This window comes from Pipistrellus hanaki (assembly GCF_964339955.1).
Source record: "Pipistrellus hanaki genome assembly, chromosome: 4".
NCBI classification, from domain to species: domain Eukaryota; kingdom Metazoa; phylum Chordata; class Mammalia; order Chiroptera; family Vespertilionidae; genus Pipistrellus; species Pipistrellus hanaki.
Genome location: NC_140506.1, coordinates 101,581,705 through 101,607,877, shown reverse-complemented (window position 1 = coordinate 101,607,877; position 26,173 = coordinate 101,581,705). Strand labels below are relative to the sequence as shown.

Genomic DNA, 26,173 nt, shown 5'->3' with positions numbered 1-26,173 from the left:
TACCTGGGAAAATACTCAGAAAATTGTATGGCACTGAAGAAAGAAATAGAAGATACAAATATACCATATTCATGGATAGAAAAAATTAATATCATTAATATGTACACATTACCCAAGGTAATCTATAGAGTCAACACAATTTCTATAAAAATACCAATGGTATAGCCCTAACTGTTTTGGCTCAGTGAATAGAGCGTCAGCCTTCAGACTCAAGGGTTCCTTGTTTGATTCGGTCAAGGGCATGTACTTTGATGGCAGGCACATACCAGACAGCTGATTGATGTTTCTCTCTCATTGATGTTTCTAATTCTCTCTCCCTCTCCCTTCCTCTCTGCAAAAAAAATCAATAAAATATATATATTTTAAAAAAAAACAATGGTGTATTTCACAGAACTAGAAATAGTCCAAAAATGTATATGGAACCATAAGAAAACCCTGAATAGCTCAGTAGTATTGAGAAAGAAGAATAAAGTTGGAGGATTCCTGCTACCTGTTATCAAACTATACTATAGGGACATAGTAATCAAAACATCATGGTACTGGCATAAAAAAGGACATATAGACCAATGGAACAGACTAGAGAGACCAGAAATAAACCCACACATATGTGGTCAATTGATATTTGACAGCGGAGGCAAGAACATAGAATGGGGTAAAGATGATGTACTCAATAAATGGTGTTGGAAATACTGTACAGATACATGAAAAATAAATAAAACTAGATCACCTTTTCACACCATATTTAAGAATAAACTAAAAGTGAATTAAAAACCTAAATGTAAGACTCAAAACCATAAAAATCCTAAAAGGAAACATAGGCAGTATCTGGGACATTTCTTATAGCAATATTTTTTTTCTGATATGTCTCCTTGGGCAAGGGAAACAAATAATAAAATAAATGAATGGGACTACAGCAAACTAAAATGTTTTTGCACAGCAAAGAAAACCAACAACAAAGTGAGAGATAGCCTAAATGAAACAGCATATTCACCAATGATACATCTGATAAATGGTTAATGTGCAAAATTTATAAAGAATGCTCACAACTCAATACCAAAAACAAACAAACAAACCAATTAAGAAATGGACAAGGAACCTGAGCAAATACTTCTCCAAAGAGAGCATACAGATGGCCACTAGACATACAAAAAGATGCTCAATGTCAAATTAAAACTGCAATAAGATCAAAACCATAATGCAAATTAAAATTACCTCACACTTGTCAGAATGGCTAACATGAATAAATCCACAAATGATAAGTGCTGGTGAGGATGTGGAGAAAAGGGAACCCTCATGCACTGTTGGTGGGAATGCAGACTGGTGCAGCCACTGTGGAAGACAGTATGGAGTTTCCTAAAAAAATTACAAATGGAACTGCCTTATGATCCAGCGATTCCACTTATGGAGATTTGTCCAAAGAAACTATTTGTCCAAAGCACTTATTGGAAAGAATATAAGCACCTTTATGTTCATTGCAGTATTTTTTATAATAGACAAAGTATGGAAGCAACCATCAATAGATGAATGGATAAAACATTGTAAGATTATATATATATATATATATATATATATATATATATATATATATATATATAATCTAATATATATATTAGATTATTACTTGGGCATTAAAAAAGAAGGAAATCTTACCATTTACAACAGTATGGATGCGCCGAAACCGGTTTGGCTCAGTGGATAGAGCATCGGTCTGCAGACTGAAAGATCCCAGGTTCGATTCCGGTCAAGGGCATGTACCCGAGTTGTGGGCACATCCCCAGTAGGGGGTGTGCAAGAGGCAGGTGGTCGATGTTTCTCTCTCATCGATGTTTCTAGCTCTCTATATATCTCCCTTCCTCTCTGTAAAAAATCAATAAAATATATTAAAAAAAAAAAAACCAGTATGGATGGATCTATAGGGCATTAAGCTCAGTAAGACAAGTTAGTCAGAGGAAGACAAATACCATATGGTTTCAGTTATATGTGGAATATAAAAAACAAAATAAATAAATAAAATTTCAGCAGATTCATGGACACAGAGAGTGAACTGGTTATTGTCAGAAGGGAGGGGCATTGGTGGTCTGGGTGAAAGAGGTGAAGGGATTAAGAAGTTCAAATTGGTAGTGACCAAATAGTCATAGAGATATAAGTAAAACATAGGGAATATAATCAATAATGTTGTAATAACTATGGCACCAATTGGGGTACTAGAAATACTAATGGGAATACTATGTAAAGTATATGATTGTCTAAATATTTAAGCTGTGCAACTGATACCAATACAAAATAAAGTTGGAAGAAAAAAAAGAATGTATTTTAAAAATCTAAAAATGTAGGTCAATACATGTTTTTTTTAAAAAACTGTATATTGTATGATTCCATTTATAGGGAATTCCCATGAAAAGCAAGATTGTAAGGACACTAACAGATGGGTGGCCTCCTGAGCTGGGAGTAGGAATGAGGACTGAGTATAAGTGAGCATGAGGGATATTTTGGGGTGATGTACATGTTCTAAAATTGGAATATGATGATGATTACACAACTCTGTAAATTTATGATCATTGAATTGTCTACTTAAAATTGATGAGTTTCACAGTATGTAAGTTGAACCTCAATAAAACAGCTTTAAAAATAGACCCCCAGGGAACTAAACTAGTTCTGAATTTTTTGGCAATTATTTTCAACCTTTTAAGCCTAGGTAACCAATATTATATTCAAGACTTGGGTATAAGTTCATGGAAAGTGAAAAATTAAATGTGTCCCCGAAACACTCCAGGTGAACGCAGCAGTCCTCTGCATTAACGCATGGCCGTTCCGGAAAGAAAAGGTCCAAGTTCAGTGCCATCCGTGTTCCTGGCTGCGGTCCAGGAGGGAGGCTGGATGAGCTTTGCCCTGGTGACACTCTCCTGGTCGCTGATTAACCAGCTCTGGAGGAAGCTGCTCCGCCAGCACCCTCCTCTGCCGCGCGGACACCTGGCCAGGCGCTGGTGAGCAGGAAACATGTCCTCTCGCTACCACCAAGCCGCCAGTGACAGCTACCTGGAGCTGCTGAAGGAGGCCACCAGGAGAGACCTGAACCTCTCGGACGAGGATGGCATGACGCCCACGCTCCTGGCCGCCTACCACGGGAACCTGGAAGCCCTGGAGATCATCTGCAGCAGAGGGTGAGCCAACCTCCAGCTCCCCGGAACCACTCGCGCGGGATCCGGCAGCCGGCAGCCAGAGCGGGAACTCTGTGAAAATACTGTATCTGCTTTCTAGACTGAACAACTGTCCTTTTAGAGGAAGGGGAAACATCGCCTAGAGATGCTCTCTCTGCTCAGAGAACGGGCTGTGTGGGGCTGGCTCGTCCCCTGTGGGCGCATACAGGGGAGAAACCCTGAACTCCAGGGCAGGTTGTCACCCTCCTGGGGGGATATTTTAATTCTGTGCCTTAAAGAATGCTGTCCATAGCATACATGGTTGCCCTTTTAAAAAAGAGATCGCTGTTTTACTTGGTTTTAAGATGTCAACCCTGGCTGGAACCAATGATGTAATTTTATTTTATTATCTGTGCCATTAAAATCCCACAGCCTTCTGTGGACTCTTAATCCTAGGGCAGGTCCGTGATTCTCAGGTGAAGTTGCTGACTTTACAGGCTGTCGAAGGGACCTTAAGTCTGTCTTACCTTCATTACCTTTCTGGTAGTCAGACACATACAGGCACACCCCCTCCTGTCTCCTACAGATTCTGGCTCTGGAGCCAGCTGGCTCCATTCTTCTGTGTGTTAGCAGAGGGCCCAGGCCGGGTTGGCAACTGTTAATAGCATGACATTTTACAATTTTTCTTTTATAATTTTTGTGCAGGTATGTGATTTATTTTTAAATCACATATATGCACAAAAATTCATATAATCACCCAAGAGGGGTAAAGAAAGAAAGAAGTGCAATCAAAGGAGCCCAGGGAGTTTACACATGTTTATGTATACATGTCGGTATGTGTCAGCCACTCTGCTAGCTGCTGCGGATGCTGCCTTCAACAGGATACAGACTGTCCTCACGGGGATGGATTTGAGAGAGGAAGACAGAAAGTAAGTCATGTATGACAGGTGCTACAAAGGGGGTGAGCAAAGGCTTTCCTGGGACATTCCAGCAGGGATTCGAAGGCTGAGCAGGAGCTGGCCAAATGGAGGAGGGAGGAGGAGTGTCCCCGCTTGAAAGCACTGTGCCTTCTGGGAACTGAAGGAGTTGAGTACCGCTGGCCAAGCTGTAGAGACAAGACTCAGCTCACAGGAGCCTCGCACACTGTGACGGAGCACGGGCAGCACTGCCCAGGTCTGCACAGGCCGCCACCGGGAGACCAGTGTTTGCCAGGTGTGCTCAGGCAGCTGTGCAGCCAGGAGAGAGAGCTGGCCGCTCCTCATGGTCCAGAGAGAGATGAGCGGGGGTAGGGCAGTGCTGACGGGAGACACGGATGGGTTTGATGAGTTTGGATGCGCAGCTCATTATGACTGGCTAGATGTGGGGCAGGTGCATAGAGGAGCAGGAGGACCTAGGCCCCAGGTTCTGGCTTCATCTTGGGAGTGCCGGCACCTTCACTGAAGCGGGGGCATTTCAGGACAAGTTAGAAGATCTGGAGGCTGTGGACAGAGATTCGAGCTGAGGACTGATTGAGGAAGTTCTCAGCCCTCTGCTGATGACACCCTGCCCCACCTGTCAATCAGCCATCTCCGATCACAGCACCCGGCCAGCTCCCCCTCCCAACCTCCCAATGTTCTCCTCAACACAGTGTCCCCCCTCTGCTCCAAACCACAGGGGCAGCTCCTTCCCAATGCGGAAGGTCCTCTATCTCCCTCCCTCCCTCCCTCCCTCCCTCCCTCCCTCCCTCCCTCCCTCCCTCCCTTCCTCCCATCTGCCCTCCCTTCTTCTCCTTTTCCCTCCCCATTTCTATCTCTCTCCTTTGGTACGCCTAAAACCTTATCTTGCTCTTATTATTCTGCTGGTCTTTATTTATGACAAATGTAACTTAAGCTGAACCTAGAAAATAAATCATATATATGCACAAAAATTATAAAAGAAAAATGTTGTATAATGTCATGCTATTAAAAGTTGTATGTTTTATATACATAGTGTATATAAATATACATGTATAGATATTATATAAATGTGTGTATATTTATACTCACACACAAAATGATATCTAAGTAGACATTTTTGGTAGTATCATTTTTTTTAACACTCACTATATAATGACAATTTTTCTGTGCGACTATATATTCTTTTATAATTTAACTAGAGGCCTGGTGCATGAAGATTTGTACAAGAGTGGGCCTTCCTTCCCCTGGCTGCCTGTACCATCCTTGCTCCATCTGGAGCCTCCTTTCCACCTTCCCATGCTGCCTAGAGGCCTGGAGCAGCTGGGGGGATATGGAAGGTGACAATGCAAGCATCCCACCCCACCCCCAGCTGCTTGGCACCTGGGTATGTCAATTAACCTGCTATCTTTGTTGAGCTACTTTGCATACACATTCCTGATTGGCTGGTAGGCATTGTGAAGGTATGGTCAATTTGAATATTACCCCTTTATTAGTGTAGATTTTCAGAAACTTGTTATTCAAGGTAATAAATATATTTCTTACTAAGTCTCTTTTTTGGATAAATAATCTGTTTCCCAATATTTAAACACTGTTGTGATGAGTACATTTGTACATAAATCTTTGCTCTAATTTTCTTGAGGATAAATTCTTCAAAATGAGATTTAAATAGTTTTTTGTGTATATCTACAAATAATTCCTTAGGAAGTGCACATTTTTGTCAATATTGTAGGTCCAAAATGATATATCACAGTAACTTTAATGCTCCTTTCTTTGGTTACAGTGAAGTTGAAAATTCTTTTTATGTTTAGTAGCCATATTTCTACTTTTGTGAAATGTGTGTTTATAACCTTCTCCCACTTTTTAAACAATTTTTTCCATTACTTTTCAGAGAGAGTGAAAGGGAGGGAAGGAGGGAAAGAGAGAGAGGGGAAGAGAGAAAGAGACATTGATGCGAGAGAGTGATGAGAGACACATGTGCCCCCGCCTGGCGGGGAGGGAGCCCGCAAGCCCACTGGGCCTGCCTGTGTTTTTGCTGAGGTCGCCAACGTTTCTCATTGATTTGTAAAGATTCTATTTAAAGCTAAAATACCAGTCTTTTGTCATGATGTTACCTATATTTTCACAATTCATAATTCACGTTTTTACAACAAATATTTTAAATATAAATGAAAAATATATTTTTAGCAGTTTTTACATTTTATTTATTTTGTGAAGTATTTATTTTAAATACTTAATTCATATATTCTTTATTTTGATTTACGGCTTGAGGTTTTGATCTCACTATACCTTCCCCAAATAGTTAATCATTTATCCCAACACAATTTGCTATATAGTTCACCCTTCCCTCATTTATTTGACAAGGTAATTTCTCTCAATGCAATCTCAAAATCCAGCCCATTAAGTTATATTTATTAAACACTGTGGGCAAATAAATTCTTCTGACCCTACTTCTCCTAGTCCTTCCTTCTCAACTCTTATCTTCTGATTGGTTCTAGCACATATCAGATTCTGCTTCCTTTTCCCAGAAGCTTTTAAGACTTGTGTTGAGTTGGCCTGGTAAAAGCTGGGGGGAAAAAATGATTTTTGAGGGTTTTCCTAAGTCACCTCCCATTTTGACCATAGTCAATCTTCAGGAACCTGTGTGAGATCCAATTGCCAATTAGATTTAAAGGGGATAAGAAGGGAAACCAATTAAAAATTGAATTTAGAAGTTAATAAGTCACTGAGGTCTATTCCAGTGTGATGATTTCAGTGTTTATCTGTCACTACCCAATTGAGACCATAGACCATGTAGTGACCACTAATATCCAAACTCTGCCTTTGTTAAAACTCTGTTTTCCTTTCTTTGTTAAATTTAATGATGGCAAGTAATAATTACATTTGTCATTCTATACTGGAAAGATGGTCCCAATTACACAAAATGTTACTTTGTTTTTAAAATGCTCATGAACTTTTCTTAGTTCTGTTTCATTTTATAAAATGGAAACATTTCCTTCCTCTCTGATTTTTAAAGGAAAACTACTTATTGTAACATTTCCTATTCTATTGGAAAGGTACATTTAATAAAATAAAAACCCGCATTAATCCTTACAGTCATCAAAATGTAAGTGTATGTCCTCCCAGACTTTTCCCAGTGAGAACAAGCCATACCCGTATGCTCACCCCAAGAAGAGGACAATCAGATTATACAAACTCCTCTAAAACCTGCTTCTAACTGTTGGACGATGCATCATAGACCACTTGCACTTATTTTTAATGGCTTCCTGGTGCTTGTTTTATGACTTCCTCAGAGTTTGGTTAATCAGTTGCTTGTTCATGATGTTTAGTTTGAATCCAGTCTTTGTTGTAGATCATTTAGGACAAATCTCCTCCTCCTCCTCCTCCTCCTCCTCCTCCTCCTCCTCCTCCTCCTCCTCTTCCTTCTTCTTCTTCTTCTTCTTCTTCTTCTTCTTCTTCTTCTTCTTCTTCTTCTTCTTTTTTAATAAATCTTTATTGTTTATATTATTACAAATGTTCCTCTTCCCCCCCTCTCCATTGCTCCCCTCCACCAGGTTCCCACCCTACCCTCTGCCCTTTCCCCACCCCCCATTGTCCTCATCCATAGGTGCACAGTTTTTGTTCAGTCTCTTCCCACACCCCCCACTCCCCTTTTCCGCAAGAATCGTCATTCTACTCCCCTTCCATACCTCTGATTCTATTTTATTCACCAGTTAATATTGTTCACCAGATTTTTTAATTCCCTTGGTTTTTGGTTTCACTTGTTGATAGTTATGTATTTGTTTTTTTTTTGTTATTTTTGTTTTTTTGTTTTTTTGTTTAAATATATTTTATTGATTTTGTACAGAGAGGAAGGGAGAGAGATAGAGAGCTAGAAACATCAATGAGAGAGAGTCATCGATCAGCTGCCTCCTGCACACCCCCTACTGGGGATGTGCCTGCAACCAAGGTACATGCCCTTGACCGGAATCGAACCCGGGACCCTTCAGTCCCCAAGCCGACGCTCTATCCATTGAGCCAAACTGGTCATGGCAAGTTATGTATTTGTTGTTCATAATTTTAATCTTTATCTTCTTCCTCTTCCAAAAGAACTCCCTTCAGCAATTCATATAATTCTGGTTTGGTGGTGATGAACTCCTTTAGCTTTTTTTATTTGTGAAGCTCTTTATCTGGCCTTCGATTCTGAGTGATAGCTTTGCTGGATAGAGTATTTTTGGCTGTAGGTTCTTGTTATTCATCACCTTGAATATTTCTTGCCATTCTCGTCTGTCCTACATGGTTTCTGTTGGGAAATCAGCTGACAATTGTATGGGTGCTCCTGTATAGGTAACTACCTGCTTTTCTCTTGCTGCTTTTAATATTCTGTCTTTTAAAAAATATATATTTTATTGATTTTTTTACAGAGAGGAAGGGAGAGAGATAGAGAGCCAGAGATGTCAATGAGAGAGAAACATTGACCAGCCATCTCCTGCACACCCCCTACTGGAGATGTGCCCGCAACCAATGTACATGCCCTTGACTGGAATCGAACCTGGGACCTTTCAGTCTACAGACCGATGCTCTACCACTGAGCCAAACCAGTTTCAGCATAATATTTTCTGTCTTTTGCTCTTGGAATTTTCATTATGCTGTGTCTTGATGTGGTCCTCTTTGTATTTCTTTTGTTTGGGGTTCTGTGCGCTTCTTGGTCTTGTAAGTCTATTTTTTTCACCAAGCGGGGGAACTTATCTGTCACTATTTCTTCCAATAGGTTTTCAGTATCTTGCTTTCTCTCTTCTTCTGGGACCCCCATAATTCTGATGTTGGTTCTGCTTGAAGTTGTCCCAGAGGTTTCTTACATTATCTTCAACTTTCTGGATTCTCTTCTCTTCTTGCTTCTGTGGAGGAGTGTCGTCTGGCTCTTTGTGTTCCAAGTCTTTGACTTGATTCTTGCGATTTTCCAGTCCGTTTTTAGGACTCTGTATAATTTTTATTTTATTTTATTTCAGACAATGTATTCTTTATTTTTAGTTGATCCCTTTTCATATCCTCAAAGGTCTCGTTTATTTTTTCAGCCTTTTCTAGAAAATTCTTGAAAAACTTTCTAACTGCCGAAACCGGTTTGGCTCAGTGGTAGAGCGTCGGTCTGCGGACTGAAAGGTCCCAGGTTAGATTCCGGTCAAGGGCATGTACCTTGGTTGCGGGCACATCCCCAGTAGGGGGTGTGCAAGAGGCAGCTGGTCGATGTTTCTCTCTCGTCGATGTTTCTAGCTCTCTATCACTCTCTCCTACTCTCTGTAAAAAAATCAATAAAATATATTAAAAAAAAAAAAAGAAGAAAAAAGAAAAACTTTCTAACCGTGGTTTTGAACTCAATGTCCATTCTTTTACTTTCCTCCATTTTCATCCTTTGTGTCCTGCCTCTTCTCTGCATTTTAGCTGCTTTCCTGATTTGATGTAATATTTTTGTATGCTAAGTGTCCTGATAGAGCCCAGTAGCACAGCCTTCCCAGTTATCTGAGGTGGATAGTCTTGGTGCAGCCTGTTATGGGCTGTGTGTGCAGTCTTGTTGTTAAGCCTAGCTTGTTGTTGGTATCACTGGGAAGCGTTGATGGTGCAGTCTTGGGGTGGCGCAGACAAGCTTTGGTTCCCCGTCAGTCCCGCCTTAGAAAAGTCCTATTCGCAGTGAGTCCCGCAAGATTGGTTGCAGGCGCACGCACCTCTTGGGTAAAGGCTGTTCTCGAGTTTTGTCCACTCCCTGTCAGCCAGTTTTTTCCCGGCTCAGAGTTGTCTCTCAGTGCAGTTGGGAATTTTTTTTTTTTCTCCCAAAAAAGAAAGCCAGCCTTCAAGAGAGGGCTTCTGTGTTCCGCTTGGATGGAGCGGAGTCTCAGGGAGGTGCAGACAAGCTTTGGTTTCCCGTCAGCCCCTCCCTACCAGGGTCCAGTTCCTGAGTCCCACAGTAATGGCTGCTGGCTTCACCCACCTCCTAGAGAGCTTTGCCCACTGCCTGACAGTCTATCGGAGCAATAGTGCAGTTCTGTTTTCCTCCCAAACAAGAAAGCCAGCTGCACATTAGCTGTCCGCCCTCTCCAAGCGCTGGGAGTAAGCCAGCAGCGAACTCGACCCACCATCTCCATGCACCATGAGTAAGTCAGCGGCGAACTCAGTGGCTGCCTTTTCTGCATGCACAGTTCTCCGAACCAAACCTTCACAGTTCCTGAGACTCTGCGTTCCTTCTCTTCCCTTTCTAGATGGTAGAGTCTCCTCTCAGCCAGCCGTCTGGTGTTTCAGGGCAATGTTTCCTCTGTTTTCCTGTTGTAAATTTAAAATTGTTGTGGTAGGCTGCATTTAGGTGTCTACTCTATGCCGCCATCTTGGTTTCTCCCAGGACAAACGTTCTTGATGTTCATCATTACATGAGGATGTGGTGTTTCCTTAGGAAGAATTCCCAGGGGCAGCTCGTTGATTTAAGAGTGTGCCCGGGGCTGGAGGCTGTGCAGGTGCTGGGCTGGACGAAGGCCTTTGCGAGTCCTCCAGCCTGGTCATCCCCCCCCTGCCCAGGGGACTGCTGTTCTTAATTGCTGCCTGTCTGGTAGGCGCATACATGATAGGGCATTGTTTTCATTTGAATTTCTTTCCTTATAAGTGAGTCTTAATGTTCCTTCTTATGTGGAAAAACACCTTTGAAAGAATTTTTTTTTTCTGAGAAAAAAATTCACACAAAATTAAATCAGTTTCCAAAGGGGAAATTGAAATGGAACAAATGTTCGCAGTAATTTAATATTTAGTGACAATAGGAGCGATCCAGCAGTAAAACATATCGCCCCAATGCACTGATCTACCAAAGTGCAAGGGCAACATATGGTTATTTAAAAACCTTTTTGGTGAGTTTCTCTTTTAGAAAAAAAGGGGAGATAGGAAAAAATCAACATGACTAAATGCATCCCCAGGAAACCTTATAATATCAGCATTGGATTCACTGAGGTGGGAGCAGTTTGTGAATTCCTGGATGGATGGTGAGAAATAGAAAGACACCCAGGGCTGAACGACAAAGACTGAGCTCTGAAGACCCCAGGAAACCTGTCACTAGAAAACATTTTGCTCTAAGTTGCACATCCATTTGGAAAGTAGTTCATCAGTAGAATTTCTTCAAGTAGACACATCCGAATGTACTGAGACATGAGTCACTTCACTGACAGCTTCATCTGTAAATGTGGAATTTTGCATTCAAAATAGTCTAAACAGAAGACCCATTTTTAAAAACTATTGATTCCAGAGAGGAAGGAAGAGAGATAGAAAGAGAAATGTCAATGATGAGAGAGAATCATGGATGGCTGCCTCCTGCATGCCCCCTACCCGGCATGTGCCCTTGGCCAGAATCGAACCTGGGACCCTTTAGTCTGCAGGCCAACACTCTATCCACTGAGCCAAACCAGCTAGTGCAGAAGACCCATCTTTGCTGTCACCTCAGGTTTTCTCCATGTTACTCCTCCTATCTTGAGAGGATCATTTAAAGTCCCTTGAGATGGAAAATTCCACTCCTCTATGGCTTGAAGTGTGTAGATTTAACCCAAGCTTCTTTGTTGTTAATTTTTGTTAATCCTCACCAGGGGCTATATTTTCCCACTGATTGTTAGGGAGAGTGGAAAGGGGGAGAGGAGACGGAGAGAGAACATTGGTGTGAGACACACCAGTTGGTTTTCTCCCACACGTGCCCCCGCTGGAATTGAGGCTGTAATCCAGGAGGGTGCCCTTGACCAGAATTGAACCCGCGATCCACCAATCCGCAGACAGAAAGTCTAACCTCGAGCCAAACCGGCGAGGGCTAACCTGAGCTCCTTACTATCTTTAACCCCCCACCACAGCTCCTTCTCTCAATAATTTCTCTTAAAATTTACCCATCCTAAGACTAGTGTCAGACAAATTGCTCAGTATGCTTTTGTTATGTTTATGTAATGTCTTCAGCATTTCACCGTCTCTTTTTTGTCTTCTAAACGCTGTGTTTGGTTAAAGTAAATAACTGTGCTGCCCTTGAGAGGTTCCTTTGGTCCAAGACAAGTACCTGGGCTGTGCCCAGAGCCTCTGTCCCCGGGGTGGCAGCCACCAGCACAACTGTGTCATCTCCTCCTCCCTCTTCTCTGAACAGCTCCCTGCACTCTGCTTACGTGTAGGAAATGCAGGGTTCCGCCCGTGGCGGTAATGTCACCCGCGGGTGCCTGCTCCCAGGGCTCTCTGCTCAGGAGGCTGCCGGCCGCCAGCTTAGCCCAGAGATGGTTCTATTTGGATATCACTGTCTTTTCCTTTTCAATTGGAGCCAACATTTAAAAATCGAAAAGTTTCTCATGAAATCCTGGGTTTCTGGCTGAACCACAGGAAGTTCTGGCAACACTGTGCCTGCTGCTCCCAAGTAGTGCTCAGCTCAGCCACAGCGTCTCCGGAGGGGGCTCGGCAGGACAAAGCAGCCCTGTTCTGCCTCACACCCCGCTCTGCCTCTGCAGGGTGAGGCTGACTCCTGCCAGCAGCTGTGGATGCCACAAAGGACGGAAAGACACAGGCCCGCCCAGGCCGGGCGGCTCACCAGGCCGCAGCATCACCCCCCACACCGAAAGGCCTTGGGTTCAATCCCCAGCCAGCGCAGTTCCCAGTGTCAGACCCCAGCTGCTCAGGAGCTAGGCGGGTGCAGGAGCAGAGGGAGTTTGTTGGAGGGAATGGGGATGGAGCCACACCCGGCCAGAAGGTTAGGGCTCGGCTCCTCTGTCCTTGGGGTTGAATTTTATGTGCAAAAAACGCAAGGGACGGGACTGGGGATGAAGTGTTCCAGTCTGACTGGGTGGAGTTCCTGTCCTTCAGCCCGATGGGTGCGGCCGTGAGGTGTGGGCTGTGGGGCTTGTCACTGCGGCCTCTGCTGGCCCGTGCGCTGCCTCCTGTTGTGCGGGGATCTGCTGGTCGGGCTGCCTCCTGTTGTGTGGGGATCCTCTGGTCCGGCTGTTCCACAAAATGAGGCCCTTTCTCCTTCGGGGCTTCCTAGTCCGTCTGAGCCAAGTGTCCTCTGTTGGCTGTCACCCAGCTTGCGGGTTTGATGCCCTTTCATACCTCTCTCTCTCTCTCTCTCTCTCTCTCTCTCTCTCTCTCTTTCCTCTGCTGTAAAAAGGAAGAAAGTTTTACCTTTGCAACAGCATAGATGAAAAACATTAATGTAGGTGAGATAAGTCAGCCAGAGAAAGACAAATACCATGTGATCTCACTCGTATGTGGAGTTAATGAACGAGCTGAATGAACAGCTGAACTACCAAGCAAAACAGAGACAGACTCATAGAGGCAGGCAGGCAGCCCGGGGAGGGGTGGGTGGGAGGTGGGAGGAAGGGTGCTGGGGGGTAGAAGTATTGAGCAAAAGTGAAAAAGAGAGAGAGGTGATTGTGGAATGAGAGGAGGGTAGGGGAAGTGGAAGAGGGCATAGAGAGAATAAATGTTGATGAAAATTTTAATTTAAAAAATTTAAAAAGCCAATAAAATAAATCAATAAAACCATATCCTTGGGCAAGGAGTGAAAAAAGGAAGAAACAAAGAGGGCCGCAGGCCCTGCCCGCTGAGAAGTGCTCTCTCCTCGGGGGCAGACACACACCTGACAGCAGCGTCTGCGTGTGGAGAGGCCGGGCTGCAGGAGGCCCGGACCTGAGGGGAAGCTGGGCTCGGACGGCGGGGAAGTGGCCGCATCGGGCCAGGAGCTCCGGGACCGGGCAGTGGTAGCGGGTGATGTTGCTGATGCTCACCTCTCTAGTGATTGGACATGTACTCACACGGATGCTGTGAGGAGGTCCTGCCGTCCTCAGGCTGCAGAGGAGGAAGAGCAGCAGAGCCATCACTGGGAGAGTGGGAAGCTGAGGTGTGGGCAAGCTGCCTGGTGCTGGCAGTTCCGTCGCCCGCTCTTGTCTTGTCTCACTCCTCTGTAATGTCCTCCTCTTCCTGCTCTCAGAGGAAGGTTGGGCTTGTTGCTGGGGGGGGGTGGGGGGGCGGGGCGGGCAGTGAACGTATAAAAGCTTGTAACTGAAAGGCATGAAGGGTCCAGGGTTCTCACGTGGGAGCTGGGACTCTGACTCATCAAGTTGGTGGAGCCTGGTGAGGCCACATTAACTAGCACAGCTCTTCTCAGCCAGCAGGGAGCTGGGATCGGGATCCAGATTCTCATCTAGGAAGTCAGGCTGGGGCCCGTCGGCCCCGCATGATTGATTTCTCTGCGTGAAGTGGGGCCAGGGCCGTGGGCAGCAATCGGTATCACTTTACCTTCCACTGGTACCTGTTTGTGACTCAGGCCCGGGGCGGGCGGGTGGGGTACCGGGTGCAGGACCTCAGGAGGCAGTGTCGCCTCCACAGATCTCCTGTGAGCACCTGCCATGCTGTCTCTGTGCCAGGATGGGTCCCTGGCCTGACCACCATCTCCTGGTGCTCCAATTTCACCTGCACCACCGCAGACTCCTCACGTGTGACATGTGACTGCACGGGGCATGTTCCTGTGGGCAGTGGCTGCTTTGCTTTGTTCTGTGGGCTTGGGGAGGGTGCGATGGTGTGTGGAAACCACCTAGAGCTCATGAAAGATGACTGCTAAGTTTCTGGGGAGTTTGAGAGTAAAACACAAACATTATTAAAAAAATTATATAAACCCAAATTAAAGAATTATATTTAGAAATGCTAAAAATGATTTGTTTCCTAATTATTTTACTATTATTTCTTCTCTTAAGATTGCACATGCCTATTCTATCTCTATGGTGGGGACAACATATAGCGGTGTGCTACCGCACATCTTCCCAATTCCCCGTCCAGGAATGTTGCATAAGTAGCTTAAAACTCACTCTGGCAGTTGTGTTTGCACCACGTAAATGGGCACACGCCATCAGTCAGGGCTTTGGTTGTTTCCTGCGAGAGCCAGTTGCAAAACATTTGCTGGGGAAATCTTAATCTAAGTCACATGTCCCAGCTCTTTGCCTCTCATTAGGCACGTGACCCAATTCCGGCCAATGAGACACGAAGGCTGCTTTTTGAGGGAGTGTTTTGGAAATATTTTCTTGATTAAAATGAAGGAGACCCAGGTCAGAAACGGGCTCTTTCTGTGTCTGGCCATGCGATGCCCGGAGCTGACATGCCTAGACTTTCCGTAGTTTCCTCTAACGATGCCAAGGCGGGATTCACTATCTATTTATTTACTGATTTGGACCTTACATCCTGAGAGAACAATGCGCTGTATCTGACATTTTCTCTTCCAGGGGGGACCCTGACAGATGCGACATCTGGGGGAACACGCCCCTGCACTACGCCGCCTCCAACGGCCATGCCCCCTGCGTCTCCTTCCTCATCAACTTCGGCGCCAACATCTTCGCCCTGGACAACGACTTCCAGTCCCCGCTGGACGCGGCCGCCGGCAGAGAGCGGGGCGAGTGCGTGGCTCTCCTGGACGCGGCGGCCACCGCCCAGGGCATCATGAACCCCAGGAAGGTGGCCAGGCTGAAGGAGCAGGCACAGAAGAACGCCCGGCGGCAGGTCCGAGAGTGTGAGCGGCGCCAGCAGAAGCACCAGAGCAAGATGGCCCGCGCCCACACCAGGGAGGAGGCGGGCACGCTCTCCTCCTCCAGGGGCGCGCTCCCCGGGGCGTCCCTCTCCAGCGCCTCTGCCGCCAGCATGCTCGGGTCGCTGTCCAAGGGCATTAAGGGCACCTTCAAGATGCAGTTCAAGAAGAACAAGGGCACGGCGCCGGGCGGGCCGGGCGGCCGGGATGGGCAGAGGAACGTGATGGAGGTGTTCGGCGAGGAGGAGGAGGGCCCAGTCTCAGGGGAGGCCGGAGAGAAGCTCCCGGCAGAGGACAGCTGTGCCCAGCACGAGTCCATTCTCAGCCGCCCAGGTCTTGGCAATCTCGTCTTTAAAAGGAACAGGCTGGCGAGCCCAGAAGACATGTCAGACGACAGGAGGGAGCTGGGGTTTAACGTGGCCAGTGAGTTGTTTCGGCGACAAGGAGCGGCGCAGGCTGAGGACGCAGCGGCCGGTGAGGAGGGTGAGGAGGGGGACGGAGACAGCTGGGAAGGCGCCTTGCCCTGGGAGGAGGAGGCGGTGGAGTGGGAGGAGGACGTGGTGGACGCCACGCCCCTGGAGGTGTTCCTGCAGTCCCACCACCTGGAGCAGTTCCTTCCGTTCTTCATGAGGGAGCAGATGGACCTGGAAGCTCTGCTGCTTTGCTCCGACGAGGACCTTCAGAGCATACAAATGCAGCTGGGCCCCAGGAAGAAGGTGCTGAACGCCATAAACACAAGGAAGCAGGCGCTCCAGCAGCCTGGTCCACTGGTGGACACCAGCCTGTGATGGGGCGCTGGGCCCGCAGGGGGAGCCGCAGGGGGCAAGGCAGTGCCCCCTGGGTGTACCTGGCAGTGCCTGCTCTCCACTGAGAGCCACAGCTGGGGTGGTGTGGGCTTTGGAGGTGCCCACCTAAAAGTTTGAGGCTAGACTGTACTCAGAGAAAGTCTATAGAAATAAACCACCAGGAGAAACTCAAGGAGACCTGGGAATAAAAAACGGCGTATCTCTTCAGTTTTATTTTTAATATTTATGAATATGGAAAGGGTTAAATAGATGGCAGAAAAAAATACTTTACTTTTCCAACCCTCATCACACTGCTTTTTACTTTCTGACTCGTGGCCTGGGGATCCTAATTCCAGTTCTGTCCTTAGCCCTAGACATTGTTTATTGATGAAGATCAAAGTTCCTTCATTGGTGTGAGATCTGACACCCAACTGAAATGTGTCAGTGGTTCCCAACATGGGTACCTGCCCCACAGGGGGGCAATTTGATTTTTGAGAGGGGCAATTCGCGAATGAGTCATTAACAGTTTTTGCACTTCTATGGTTCTGGGGCCTCATATACAGCATATAAATACATATTGTGACATGTTTATGCGTTTCAGTTCTCTATTACATGTTTGGAAACTGTATTTGCTATTTTTTCCATATCACTTCATTAAACAGTTTCTTAGTGATTTCTTCCTCAGCACCTCCACTGTCCTTTGGTTCTTTTATTTTTCTCTTTCATGGATGCCATGTTCGTTGGCAGCTTGTTTAGACCAAGTTCATGGTCGTTTAGGCTTCCTCCACGTGAATAGGAGCTCACTTTTTGAGTAATAAGAATTCTGTGTCACAGGGGCATCAGGATTTTAGAGATGCTTAGGTGGGACATGGCCAAAGAAAGGTTGGGAACCACTGCTCTAACAGAAGTTATATGCTTGCAAGTAAAGAAAGTGGGTCTACAATACTTCTGCCTGAGTAACCAGACAGGGTGTCAGGCAGGGAGAGTGAAGAGAGAATTAGAATATAGGGCACCTGCTATGGACTGAAATGTGTTTCCCCAAATTCATATACTGATGCCCTACCCCCCAATGTGGCTGGATTTGGAGATAGGACCTTTATCAAAGAGGTAATGAAAGTTAAATGGGGTCATAGGATGGGGCCCTAGTCCCACATGACCGGTGTCCTTAAAAGGAGAAGGGAGAGACACCAGGGGTGCACACGCACAGGAAAGAGGCCCAGTGAGGGCCCAGCAGGAGGACAGCCATCTGCGACCCAGAGCGTGGGGCCTCAGGAGGAACCAGGCTGCCGGCACCAGGTCCTGGATTCCCAGCCTTCAGAGCTGTAGGAAATTCAAGTTCTGTGTCTACGCCGCCTGTCTGTGGCGTTTCGTTATGAAAGCCTGAGCAAGAGGGTGGGAAGAGGGGAGAGAAACGCACAGGGGACAAAGGCTGGCTGATTTGATGGTTTTTCTAAGAGTGCTTACCCTCTGAAACATAAAAGGAAAAAATGCCTCGGTTCTCTGTGAGGAAAATTTGGTTATAAAAGTAAACTTTACATTTTCTTTCTCACTACCTGCCTCTTTCATGTCCTGCTATCCATCCCCGTTGGTGCATGTCTGAGTCCATGCAGCTACTATAACGTAAGTGGGCAACATTGCTCTGACATTTTTGAGTGGCAAGCTCAAATTCAAACCAAAACCTTACTGAATAGTTAAGCTTCACCGAACTTTTATGGCCAGACTTACATCAGGTGACACTGACAGTGGATCAGTGTGAAGTGGGAACAGCGGTGTCTTCAGCGTGCTTCCTGGCTCACACACCGATTTGGCCTGGGTGTTTTGGGAGGCCCCGCTGAGGAGAAAGCACGGGGGGTGGGCCCGGACAGGTGGGTGAATTCAGGTGGGTGTCAGTCTGCGAAGGGATGGTGTTTGCAAATACTGCATGTTGTCGGTCTGGAGCAAACTGATGTTGTATTTGCTTTCCATAACGTGCACGAAAGCAGTGGCCGCCTGCACGGCACTCGCGCCCGAGCCTGCCTCTGTCGGGACTTGTATTGCCGGTGCCGGAGCCTCTCCCCGTGTCCCCGGTTGTAGGGGGCCACCCGAGAAGGCACATGGAATCCTTTAAATTGTCAGCTGAGCCCGAGGCACTGGCAGATCCGTGTCCCGGTTATCCCTCCCTCCCCCGCCCCCCGCCCCCCCACGAAGAGGACAGGGGGGTGTTATTCAGTTTCTGACTCACCTTTGTCCAGGTGTCAGCAGGGGTGGGTCTATACATGTAAATCCAGTAATGCTAGGGCCTAGTTAAGAATGCAAATAAGCTCCTTTGACCCTATAAATCAGGGGTCTTCAAACTACGGCCCGCGGGCCACATGCGGCCCGCAGAGGAGTCTGATCCGGCCCGCCAGGTTTTTTGGGCAGTGAGCGCAGCCGAGGTGTTACAGTAGGAATTAGTAGTTCATATAGTCCGGCCCTCCAGCTCTCTGAGGGACTGTGATCTGGCCCCCACTTTAAAAAGTTTGAGGACCCCTGCAAATAAACCTGCTGCGTGGCTCGGCTGCTTGCTGCCTCTCCATCAGACAGGCTGGCCCAGCTCGATGAATCTATTTCTGCCTCTTGGTCTCTTTCTTTCAATTTCTTAATCCCCAGCTCCTCCACTCAGAAATCTGACTGCTTCCTTTTCCGTGATGGAGATGGACACGGAAAACAGAGAAACAGCCCCCCGCCCCGCACCCGATCTGCCGAGACCTGCTGCTGGGCGGGAGCAGAGGCGCTCGGAAATGCTGCTGCTCACAGTCAGGTGCTCTCCAGGGTGTGCTGTGCACACTCCTCAGAGGTGGCATGAGCTGGGAGCCTCCTCGCCACTCGCAGAGTGGGACGCCTGGTGCTTGAGACGGGAAGGCAGGCAGTGGAATGCTGCTGGAACTCAGCCTGCGTGATTCTGTTCCGACTGCCTCACTGAGGAGAGCCTTTCCAGCTGGGATTGTCGGTGCTGCCCTGCTGGAGGGAGGGGTAGCAATTGGCTCAGCAAATATGGGGGGAGGGGTGTATGTTTGCCCAGAACTGAATGCTCTCACCTTGGTGTGGATTCTGGGGTGAGACAGGAGGGCATGGCCTGAGGCGCACATGGGTTTCAGTAAAAACCCCATCCAGGAGCCGTTAGAAAGGGCAGTGTGCCATCGCAGGGACTGCCTGAGCCTCAGCGGCCAGGAGGGCATCAGTGTGTGTTCTGAACAGCTGCCTCTTCCTTCAGTTACAGTGGCCCAGCCCGTCGAGTCCATGGGCTTATGGACCATTCCCTGAACTAAGGCTAATGCCACGTCTGTGATGACCACAACAGCATAGCCCACTGGGCACAGCTCACCATGTATGAGCAGAACTGTCAGAAGGAGCGAGGGCCTACATGTCAGGAAGTAAAGGGTTCCCTCTCCCGGTCAGGGAGGCCGGGACCTCCGCCCGCCGGTGCAAGCCATGCAGGACACTCGCCTCTCAGCCCGGTGCCGGGCTCGGGCGGGCACGGCCCGCGATGGGCCGGCGCGCCTCGGTTCTGGGGAAGAGCTGTCTCTGCTGGGGCTGCTGGAGGGCCCCCCGGAGGCAGGTGCTGCCGGCCACTGCCCGCCCCCCGGGGGCCTGCTGGTGGCGGTGCCAGCCCTGCAGGAGCCCAGGCGAAGGGGGGGGGGCAGCCAGCCGGCATCTCGCTGGCACCCGGAGCCCAGGGGCAGCTGTGGCCGAGCAGAGCCTGTGTCCTCCTTACCACACCTTCCACCAGCGCCATTCCATGCGCAGCACTCAGCTTACGGCAGCTGGAGTTGTGGTCTCCACCACGACCACCCAAGGAGTCCTGAGCAACACAGAAGCCCAACTGTCCCCTGGCCTTCGGCTGGAAGAAGCAAAGGCTGTGAGGTCTGCGCCGGCTTACAGGACAGCCCAGAGGGCGGGTCCATGGGAGGGAGCACAGGCAGCGGTGGCCGGCGGGAAAGGAGGGTCCGGGTCTCCCTGGGTGATGGAAATGTCCCGGGATCACACGTGGTGATGGCTGACCGCTCTGACACGGTTTCTATATGAACAGCCACTGGCCTGTGCACTTTGGTTCTGTGGTGTCCACATTGCACCCCAATGTAAGAAATAGAAAATACCAGTGACCGTCACTGGCACGCCCCCAGCCAGCGAGTGGGGAACTTGCTCCCCTCGCTTTCCTTGCCACGAGGGACAGAGCTACCGAAGCAAAAACGGCAGGATAGGAAGTCGCTTTATTTCCAGGAGACAGAGCGGTGGGGTGCCCAGGGAAGGGGTGCTGCGGCCATGGCCTCCCATCCCCTCCCCCCCGCCCCTCAGCCATGAACCCAGGAGGACTCCTGGCTGAGAGGAAGAGGCAGGACGAGCTCGGCAAGGCACGATGGCTCCCTTGTCTGATCTGGAAACCACAGGCGGCGGGGCGAGGCCTGGGGCTGCCGCGCCGGAGCGGGGCCGCGCCTCGGCTATTTCCCAGAAGCCCAGGAATCGTACACTAACTTGGCCACGACCGCGTCCTCCACCGCCATTCCTGGAAGGCACAGAAACTGGGGTCACTTTTGTCCGTGGTGCTGAGGGCGTCGGGCAGGAAGACTGCCAGGAGGCGGGCTGAGGGTCCCGGGGGCAGGCCTGGCGGGAACATGGCGCTCAGCGGGGAATGCCGCCAAACAGGCCGGCCGTGCTGAGGGGGCAGCAGTGCGGACACGAGGACACGGGGAGCGGCCGTGCACCAGCCAGACTTCCCTGCAGACACGGAGTCGGAACTCCATGCAATACTCGGTCCCGCAATCCCCCCGCCCGCCCGAACACTGGAGAACGGAAACACCATCCGGCTTTCAGTCGGACAAAGATGGGCGGTTTGGCCAGGCCGGCCCAGGCCGCAGAGCGCCGCTCCTCAGCACCCCCTGGGCTGCTCTGCACACCGGCCTTCGCCGCCAGCGGCAGGGTGGTCTGCAGTGACCGGACACAGCCTGGCACATCGCGGTGCGTAAGGGCACCTGCCGTGTCCTGCACGTGTGCCCTCCCTCCTCACATGGGGGCGGAGAGCTGGCCGCGCAGACACCAGCCCTGTGGGCCCTGCCCGGCGGCCTCGGAGCCCGCCCCACCAGCGGGAGAGCGGTCTCGGACTGGGTCTCCCTGCCATTCCCTCAGGCTCCCGCTCCTCTTCTAACGTGTCCTCTTTCCCCCACCTCCCACTCCGCAGCGGTTTCGGGAGGAGACTGTGGGGGCGTGCTCTGTGCCGACCACCCACACGCCCTTCACACTCGCCGAGCGCCAGGCGCCAGGCGGGAGCCCTGCGTGGAGAGGGGAGGCCGGGGGCCCAGCGGCCCCACCCGGGGCTGTGTCACTAAGAGCCTCAATAATGGCAGAGCCACCCGGCTGTCACCCCGCTCCCCCCTGCAGACAGATGGTGAGGGGCCGGTTACCCAGAGACTTGAACACGGTGGTCTCCGTGCAGAGCGCCGGCTTCACGCCCGCCACCACCTCACCCAGCTCAGCGAAGATCTGCGCCTGCGGGGTGAGCAGAAGGGGGGGTGTGAGCACGGGGGGGTGAGCACAGGGGGCGGTGTGTGTGAGCACGGGGGGGGGTGAGCACGGGGGGGTGAGCACAGGGGGTGGGCACAGGGTGGTGAGCACAGGGGGTGGGCACAGGGGGGTGAGCACAGGGCGGTGGGCACAGGGCGGTGGGCACAAGGGGGTGGGCACAGGGGGGTGGGCACAGGGGAGTGGGCACAGGGGGGTGGGCACAGGGGGGTGGGCACAGGGGAGTGGGCACAGGGGGGTGGGCACAGGGGGGTGAGCACAGGGGGTGAGCACAGGGCGGTGGGCACAGGGGGGTGGGCACAGGGGGTGAGCACAGGGCGGTGGGCACAAGGGGGTGGGCACAGGGGGTTGGGCACAGGGGGGTGAGCACAGGGGGGTGGGCACAGGGGGGTGGGCACAGGGGGGTGAGCACAGGGGTTGGGCACAGTGGGGTCAGCACAGGGGGTGAGCACAGGGGGGTGAGCACAGGGGGTGGGCACAGGGGGTGAGCACAGTGGGGTCAGCACAGGGGGGTGAGCACAGGGGGTGGGCACAGGGGGATGGGCACAGGGGGTGGGCACAGGGGGGTGAGCACAGGGGGATGGGCACAGGGGGTGAGCACAGTGGGGTCAGCACAGGGGGTGAGCACAGGGGGATGGGCACAGGGGGTGGGCACAGGGGGGTCAGCACAGGGGGATGGGCACAGGGGGATGGGTACAGGGGGTGGGCACAGGGGGTGGGCACAGGGGGGTGAGCACAGGGGTTGGGCACAGTGGGGTCAGCACAGGGGGTGAGCACAGGGGGGTGAGCACAGGGGGTGAGCACAGGGCGGTGGGCACAGGGCGGTGGGCACAGGGCGGTGGGCACAGGGGGTGGGCACAGGGGGGTCGGCACAGGGGGTGAGCACAGGGGGATGGGCACAGGGGTGGGCACAGGGGGTGAGCACAGGGGGATGGGCACAGGGGGATGGGCACAGGGGGTGGGCACAGGGGGTCAGCACAGGGGGTGGGCACAGGGGGATGGGCACAGGGGGTGGGCACAGGGGGATGGGCACAGGGGGTGGGCACAGGGGGTGGGCACAGGGGGTGGGCACAGGGGGTGAGCACAGGGGGTGAGCACAGGGGGTGAGCACAGGGGGTGGGCACAGGGGGATGGGCACAGGGGTGGGCACAGGGGGTGGGCACAGGGGGGTGAGCACAGGGTCCTGTGAACAGTGTGGCCAGGAGGACCCTCCCCCTCGACGGCTCGGCCCTCTGCCCGGGGCCCGTGACGCCCCTGGCGGGGGCCCAGGACTCTGGTCAGCGGGATGGCATTTCCGCTCTGGCTCCCGAAGAGCGGGCAGGCTGAGGCAGCCCTCCGTCGCCCTATGTGGTTGGCAACCTTGGAGGTTTCTGGCTCAGCAGTCCATCCCCAGGCCCCTGGTTCGGCCACAGCCTTCCTCCCAGCACAGGGCAGAGCCAGGCCACCAGGGAATGGCCCTGTCACTCTAAAGGGACCAGCAGTGAGTGAGGGGTTCAGGATGTCCCCACACCAAGGTGGGTGGATGGGGCCTGGAGCAGGCCAGCCGGGGGGAGGGGAGGAGCAGGCCAGCTGGAGGGAGGGGAACAGGCAAGCTGGGGGGAGGGGAGCAGGCCAGCTGGGGGGAGGGGAGCAGGCCAGCTGGGGGGAGGGGAGCAGGCCAGGGGGTAGGGGAGCAGGCCAGGGGGGGAGGGGAGCAGGCCAGCTGGGGGGAGGGGAACAGGCCAGCTGGGGGGAGGGGAGCAGGCCAGGGGGAGGGGAGCAGGCCGGGGGGAGGGGAGAGGCCAGCGGGGGGAGGGGAGAGGCCAGCGGGGCGAGGGGAGCAGGCCGGGGGGGAGGGGAGCAGGCTGGGGGGAGGGAAGAGGCCAGGGGGGGAGGGGAGCAGGCCGGGGGGAGGGGAGCAGGCCGGGGGGAGGGGAGAGGCCTGTGTGGGGAGGGGAGAGGCCAGCGGGGGGAGGGGAGAGGCCAGCGGGGCGAGGGGAGCAGGCCGGGGGGGAGGGGAGAGGCCAGCGGGAGGAGGGGAGCAGGCCGGGGGGAGGGAAGAGGCCAGGGGGGGAGGGCGGGAGAGGGGCTCACTCCGGACAGCAGCACATCCCCGGACTCCTTGAGGGCCGCCTCCCGGGAGTCCACGTACAGCACGGCCTGCGCCAGCAGCCGGTCGTCCAGCTCCCTCCAGTCCGGCCTGCTGGCCCCCACGGCTGAGAGACAGCAAAGCCGCCTGAGCCGGCAGGCCTCCGGTCAGCAGGACTGCCTGAACACCTGGGACGGAGCAGGCCTGCCGCGGCCCTGCCCTGCCCGCCCCCGCTCCCTGAGGAGTGTGAGGCACGGGCGCCGTCCTCAGGGTCCGCTGCGGCTGGCCTCTGTTACAGGATGCCCCGCGGAGGCTCAGAGGCTCGGTGCTCGCCAGGCACGTGCCTCCGTGCCCACCCACGGCCCCCTCCTTTAGGGGAGGGACGTCCTCACCCAGCCTGGGCGCTTCCTCAGACCTGCTGCCCGTCTGGCCTTCGCCACCCTGCCCACACCTCCAGCCACTGGTCTTCGTCTGTGAGGAGCCTGCGGCCAGCGTCTGGGAGGAGCAGACAGTGAGCACGCCCTCTGCAGCCAGGTACACCAACCAAGCCTGCCCTAGGCCTGCCCGGCACCCTGCCGCCCAGTGTAACCCAGAGGGCGCCTCCGAGCGAGGTGGCCAGGGGCCTGGGACGTGGAGACCCCGCGCGCACAGCAGCACCCGCCGAGGCCCAGCCACCAGCGAGCTCGGCGAGAACGCAGGCCCCCCTGGCTGTTCCACTTCCTTCTAAGCAGAGCGGGACCTCTGTTCTCAGGGGCTATTTCTCTATTTTTAGAACATTCAACGGCCCAAGCAAAGCACCTCTGCTGAGACAGCGTCACTGCCGCCACTCTCCCTGCGTCCCTCCCCTCCCGTTCTCCCTCGCCCTAATGTCAGAGTCAAACACGCGCATCCTGACACGGCCTGTGCGGTCCTGCACAAAGGCCTAAGGAAGCTCGGACAGGAGCCACAGGTGGCGGGACCCGGCCTCTCGGGCCTCTTCTCACAGCTCTGCTCCTGTTCTGAGCTGGCCCAGCCCTCACAGGCCGTGAGGCGAGGCAGACGGAGAGGGCCAGGCAGCAGAGTGGCGCTCAGGGGGCTCTGGCCCTGCTTCAGAGGGGCTGGCCTGGGTTGGGGGGGGGCAGACCCTGGTTGGGGGGGTGAGAGTGAAAAGGAAATGGGGGAGGGGGAGCTTGCAGCCTAGCTCAGTACCTGGTTGACACTGCAGTGTGACTCCCCCTCTGACCTGGCGGGGCTGGGGGCCCTGGGGCCGCTGCTGGAGGAGCTATAGAGGCCGGAGCCTCCTCAGGAGCTCAGGTCCGTGCTCAGGTCAAGCTTTGGAACCAGAACTGCCCTGGACCAGCAGCTCTGCGAGGTAAAGGTCAACGTTCCTCCCTCCGAGCCGGCTGGTGGCTCTCTGTGCATTCTGCCACGAAGGGCAGGAGGGGGGGGGGGCGGTGGAGGCTGAGCCTGGCCCTCAGCCAAGCTGGGAGCCCGTGCCATCTGCTGGCTGCACCTGCCTGCACCCTCCCTGTGGGCCTCCCTGGCTGTGCCACGGCTGTCGGCGGGGAGTGTCAGACATCCCGGCTCAGAGGCAGCTGGCCTTCCGGGGGGAGTCCAGTGTGAGAGGCTCTCAATGACTGGCTTGGAAGGTGGAGCGTCATGTGGCAGGGAAGGTGGTTTGCTTCCGTGAGCCGAGAAGGTCCCAAGAAGCGGATACCAGCTCCCCACAACGGAAGGAACCGCCCGCCTGCCTGGCAGAGGCCGCCCGCCCGTGTCCCGAGGCTGCAGCCTGGACAACGCCGGGTTCCAGCGTGGTGGCCACACTCAGAGACCGAGATCACAAGCACACGCTGTTTTAAGCCGGAAAAACATCATGTCTGCCTTGCTGAAGCTCGTGTTCATTTCATCAAGAAGTGGTTTCTCTTGTTTCCCAAATCCTTTCAGGAATGTTCCACTGCCCACAAAGCCAGGCTCCATCCACCTGCCTACCACCGCCTGCTTCCCCGGGGCCCACACCCTCACACCGGACCGACCGGCTCAGGCCTTCAGTTTGCTCTGCCCCTTCCTCACACCTGCGTGCTTGCTTTCCTTCACAGAGCTGTCTGCAGCATGACCACCTATTCACTGACTGTCCCCTCTCTGTTGTCTCTGTCCCCTCAGGAGAGCGCGGGGCCTCGGTGGTTCAGGGACAGCAGCCTGTG

At 52.1% G+C, this 26,173-nt stretch overlaps 2 protein-coding genes across 3 annotated transcripts in view; one reads left to right on the top strand and one right to left on the bottom strand.

Annotated features, from left to right (window-relative positions):
• Positions 1 to 17,075, top strand: part of ANKS4B (ankyrin repeat and sterile alpha motif domain containing 4B) — a 43,246-nt gene extending 26,171 nt beyond the window's left edge. Inside the window, exons 2-3 of the mRNA XM_084882758.1 lie at positions 2,774 to 3,161; positions 15,307 to 17,075. Of these exons, the coding sequence (XP_084738884.1) occupies positions 2,998 to 3,161; positions 15,307 to 16,393 (1,251 nt within the window). The 5' untranslated portion in view covers positions 2,774 to 2,997 and the 3' untranslated portion in view covers positions 16,394 to 17,075. The remainder of the gene's footprint in view (positions 1 to 2,773; positions 3,162 to 15,306) is intronic.
• Positions 17,076 to 20,600: 3,525 nt separating this feature from the next.
• CRYM (crystallin mu) overlaps positions 20,601 to 26,173 on the bottom strand; it is a 15,752-nt gene continuing 10,179 nt past the window's right edge. The window contains exons 6-9 of one of the 2 annotated variants that reach the window (XM_084881886.1): positions 23,999 to 24,120; positions 21,808 to 21,892; positions 20,822 to 20,912; positions 20,601 to 20,783 (exon numbers count right to left, since the gene is read on the bottom strand). In XM_084881886.1, coding sequence (XP_084738012.1) covers positions 20,848 to 20,912; positions 21,808 to 21,892; positions 23,999 to 24,120 — 272 coding nt within the window. In that variant the 3' untranslated portion in view covers positions 20,601 to 20,783; positions 20,822 to 20,847. Of the gene's footprint in view, positions 20,913 to 21,807; positions 21,893 to 23,998; positions 24,121 to 26,173 lie in introns of both variants that reach the window. The other variant, XM_084881885.1, reaches the window with a different exon arrangement.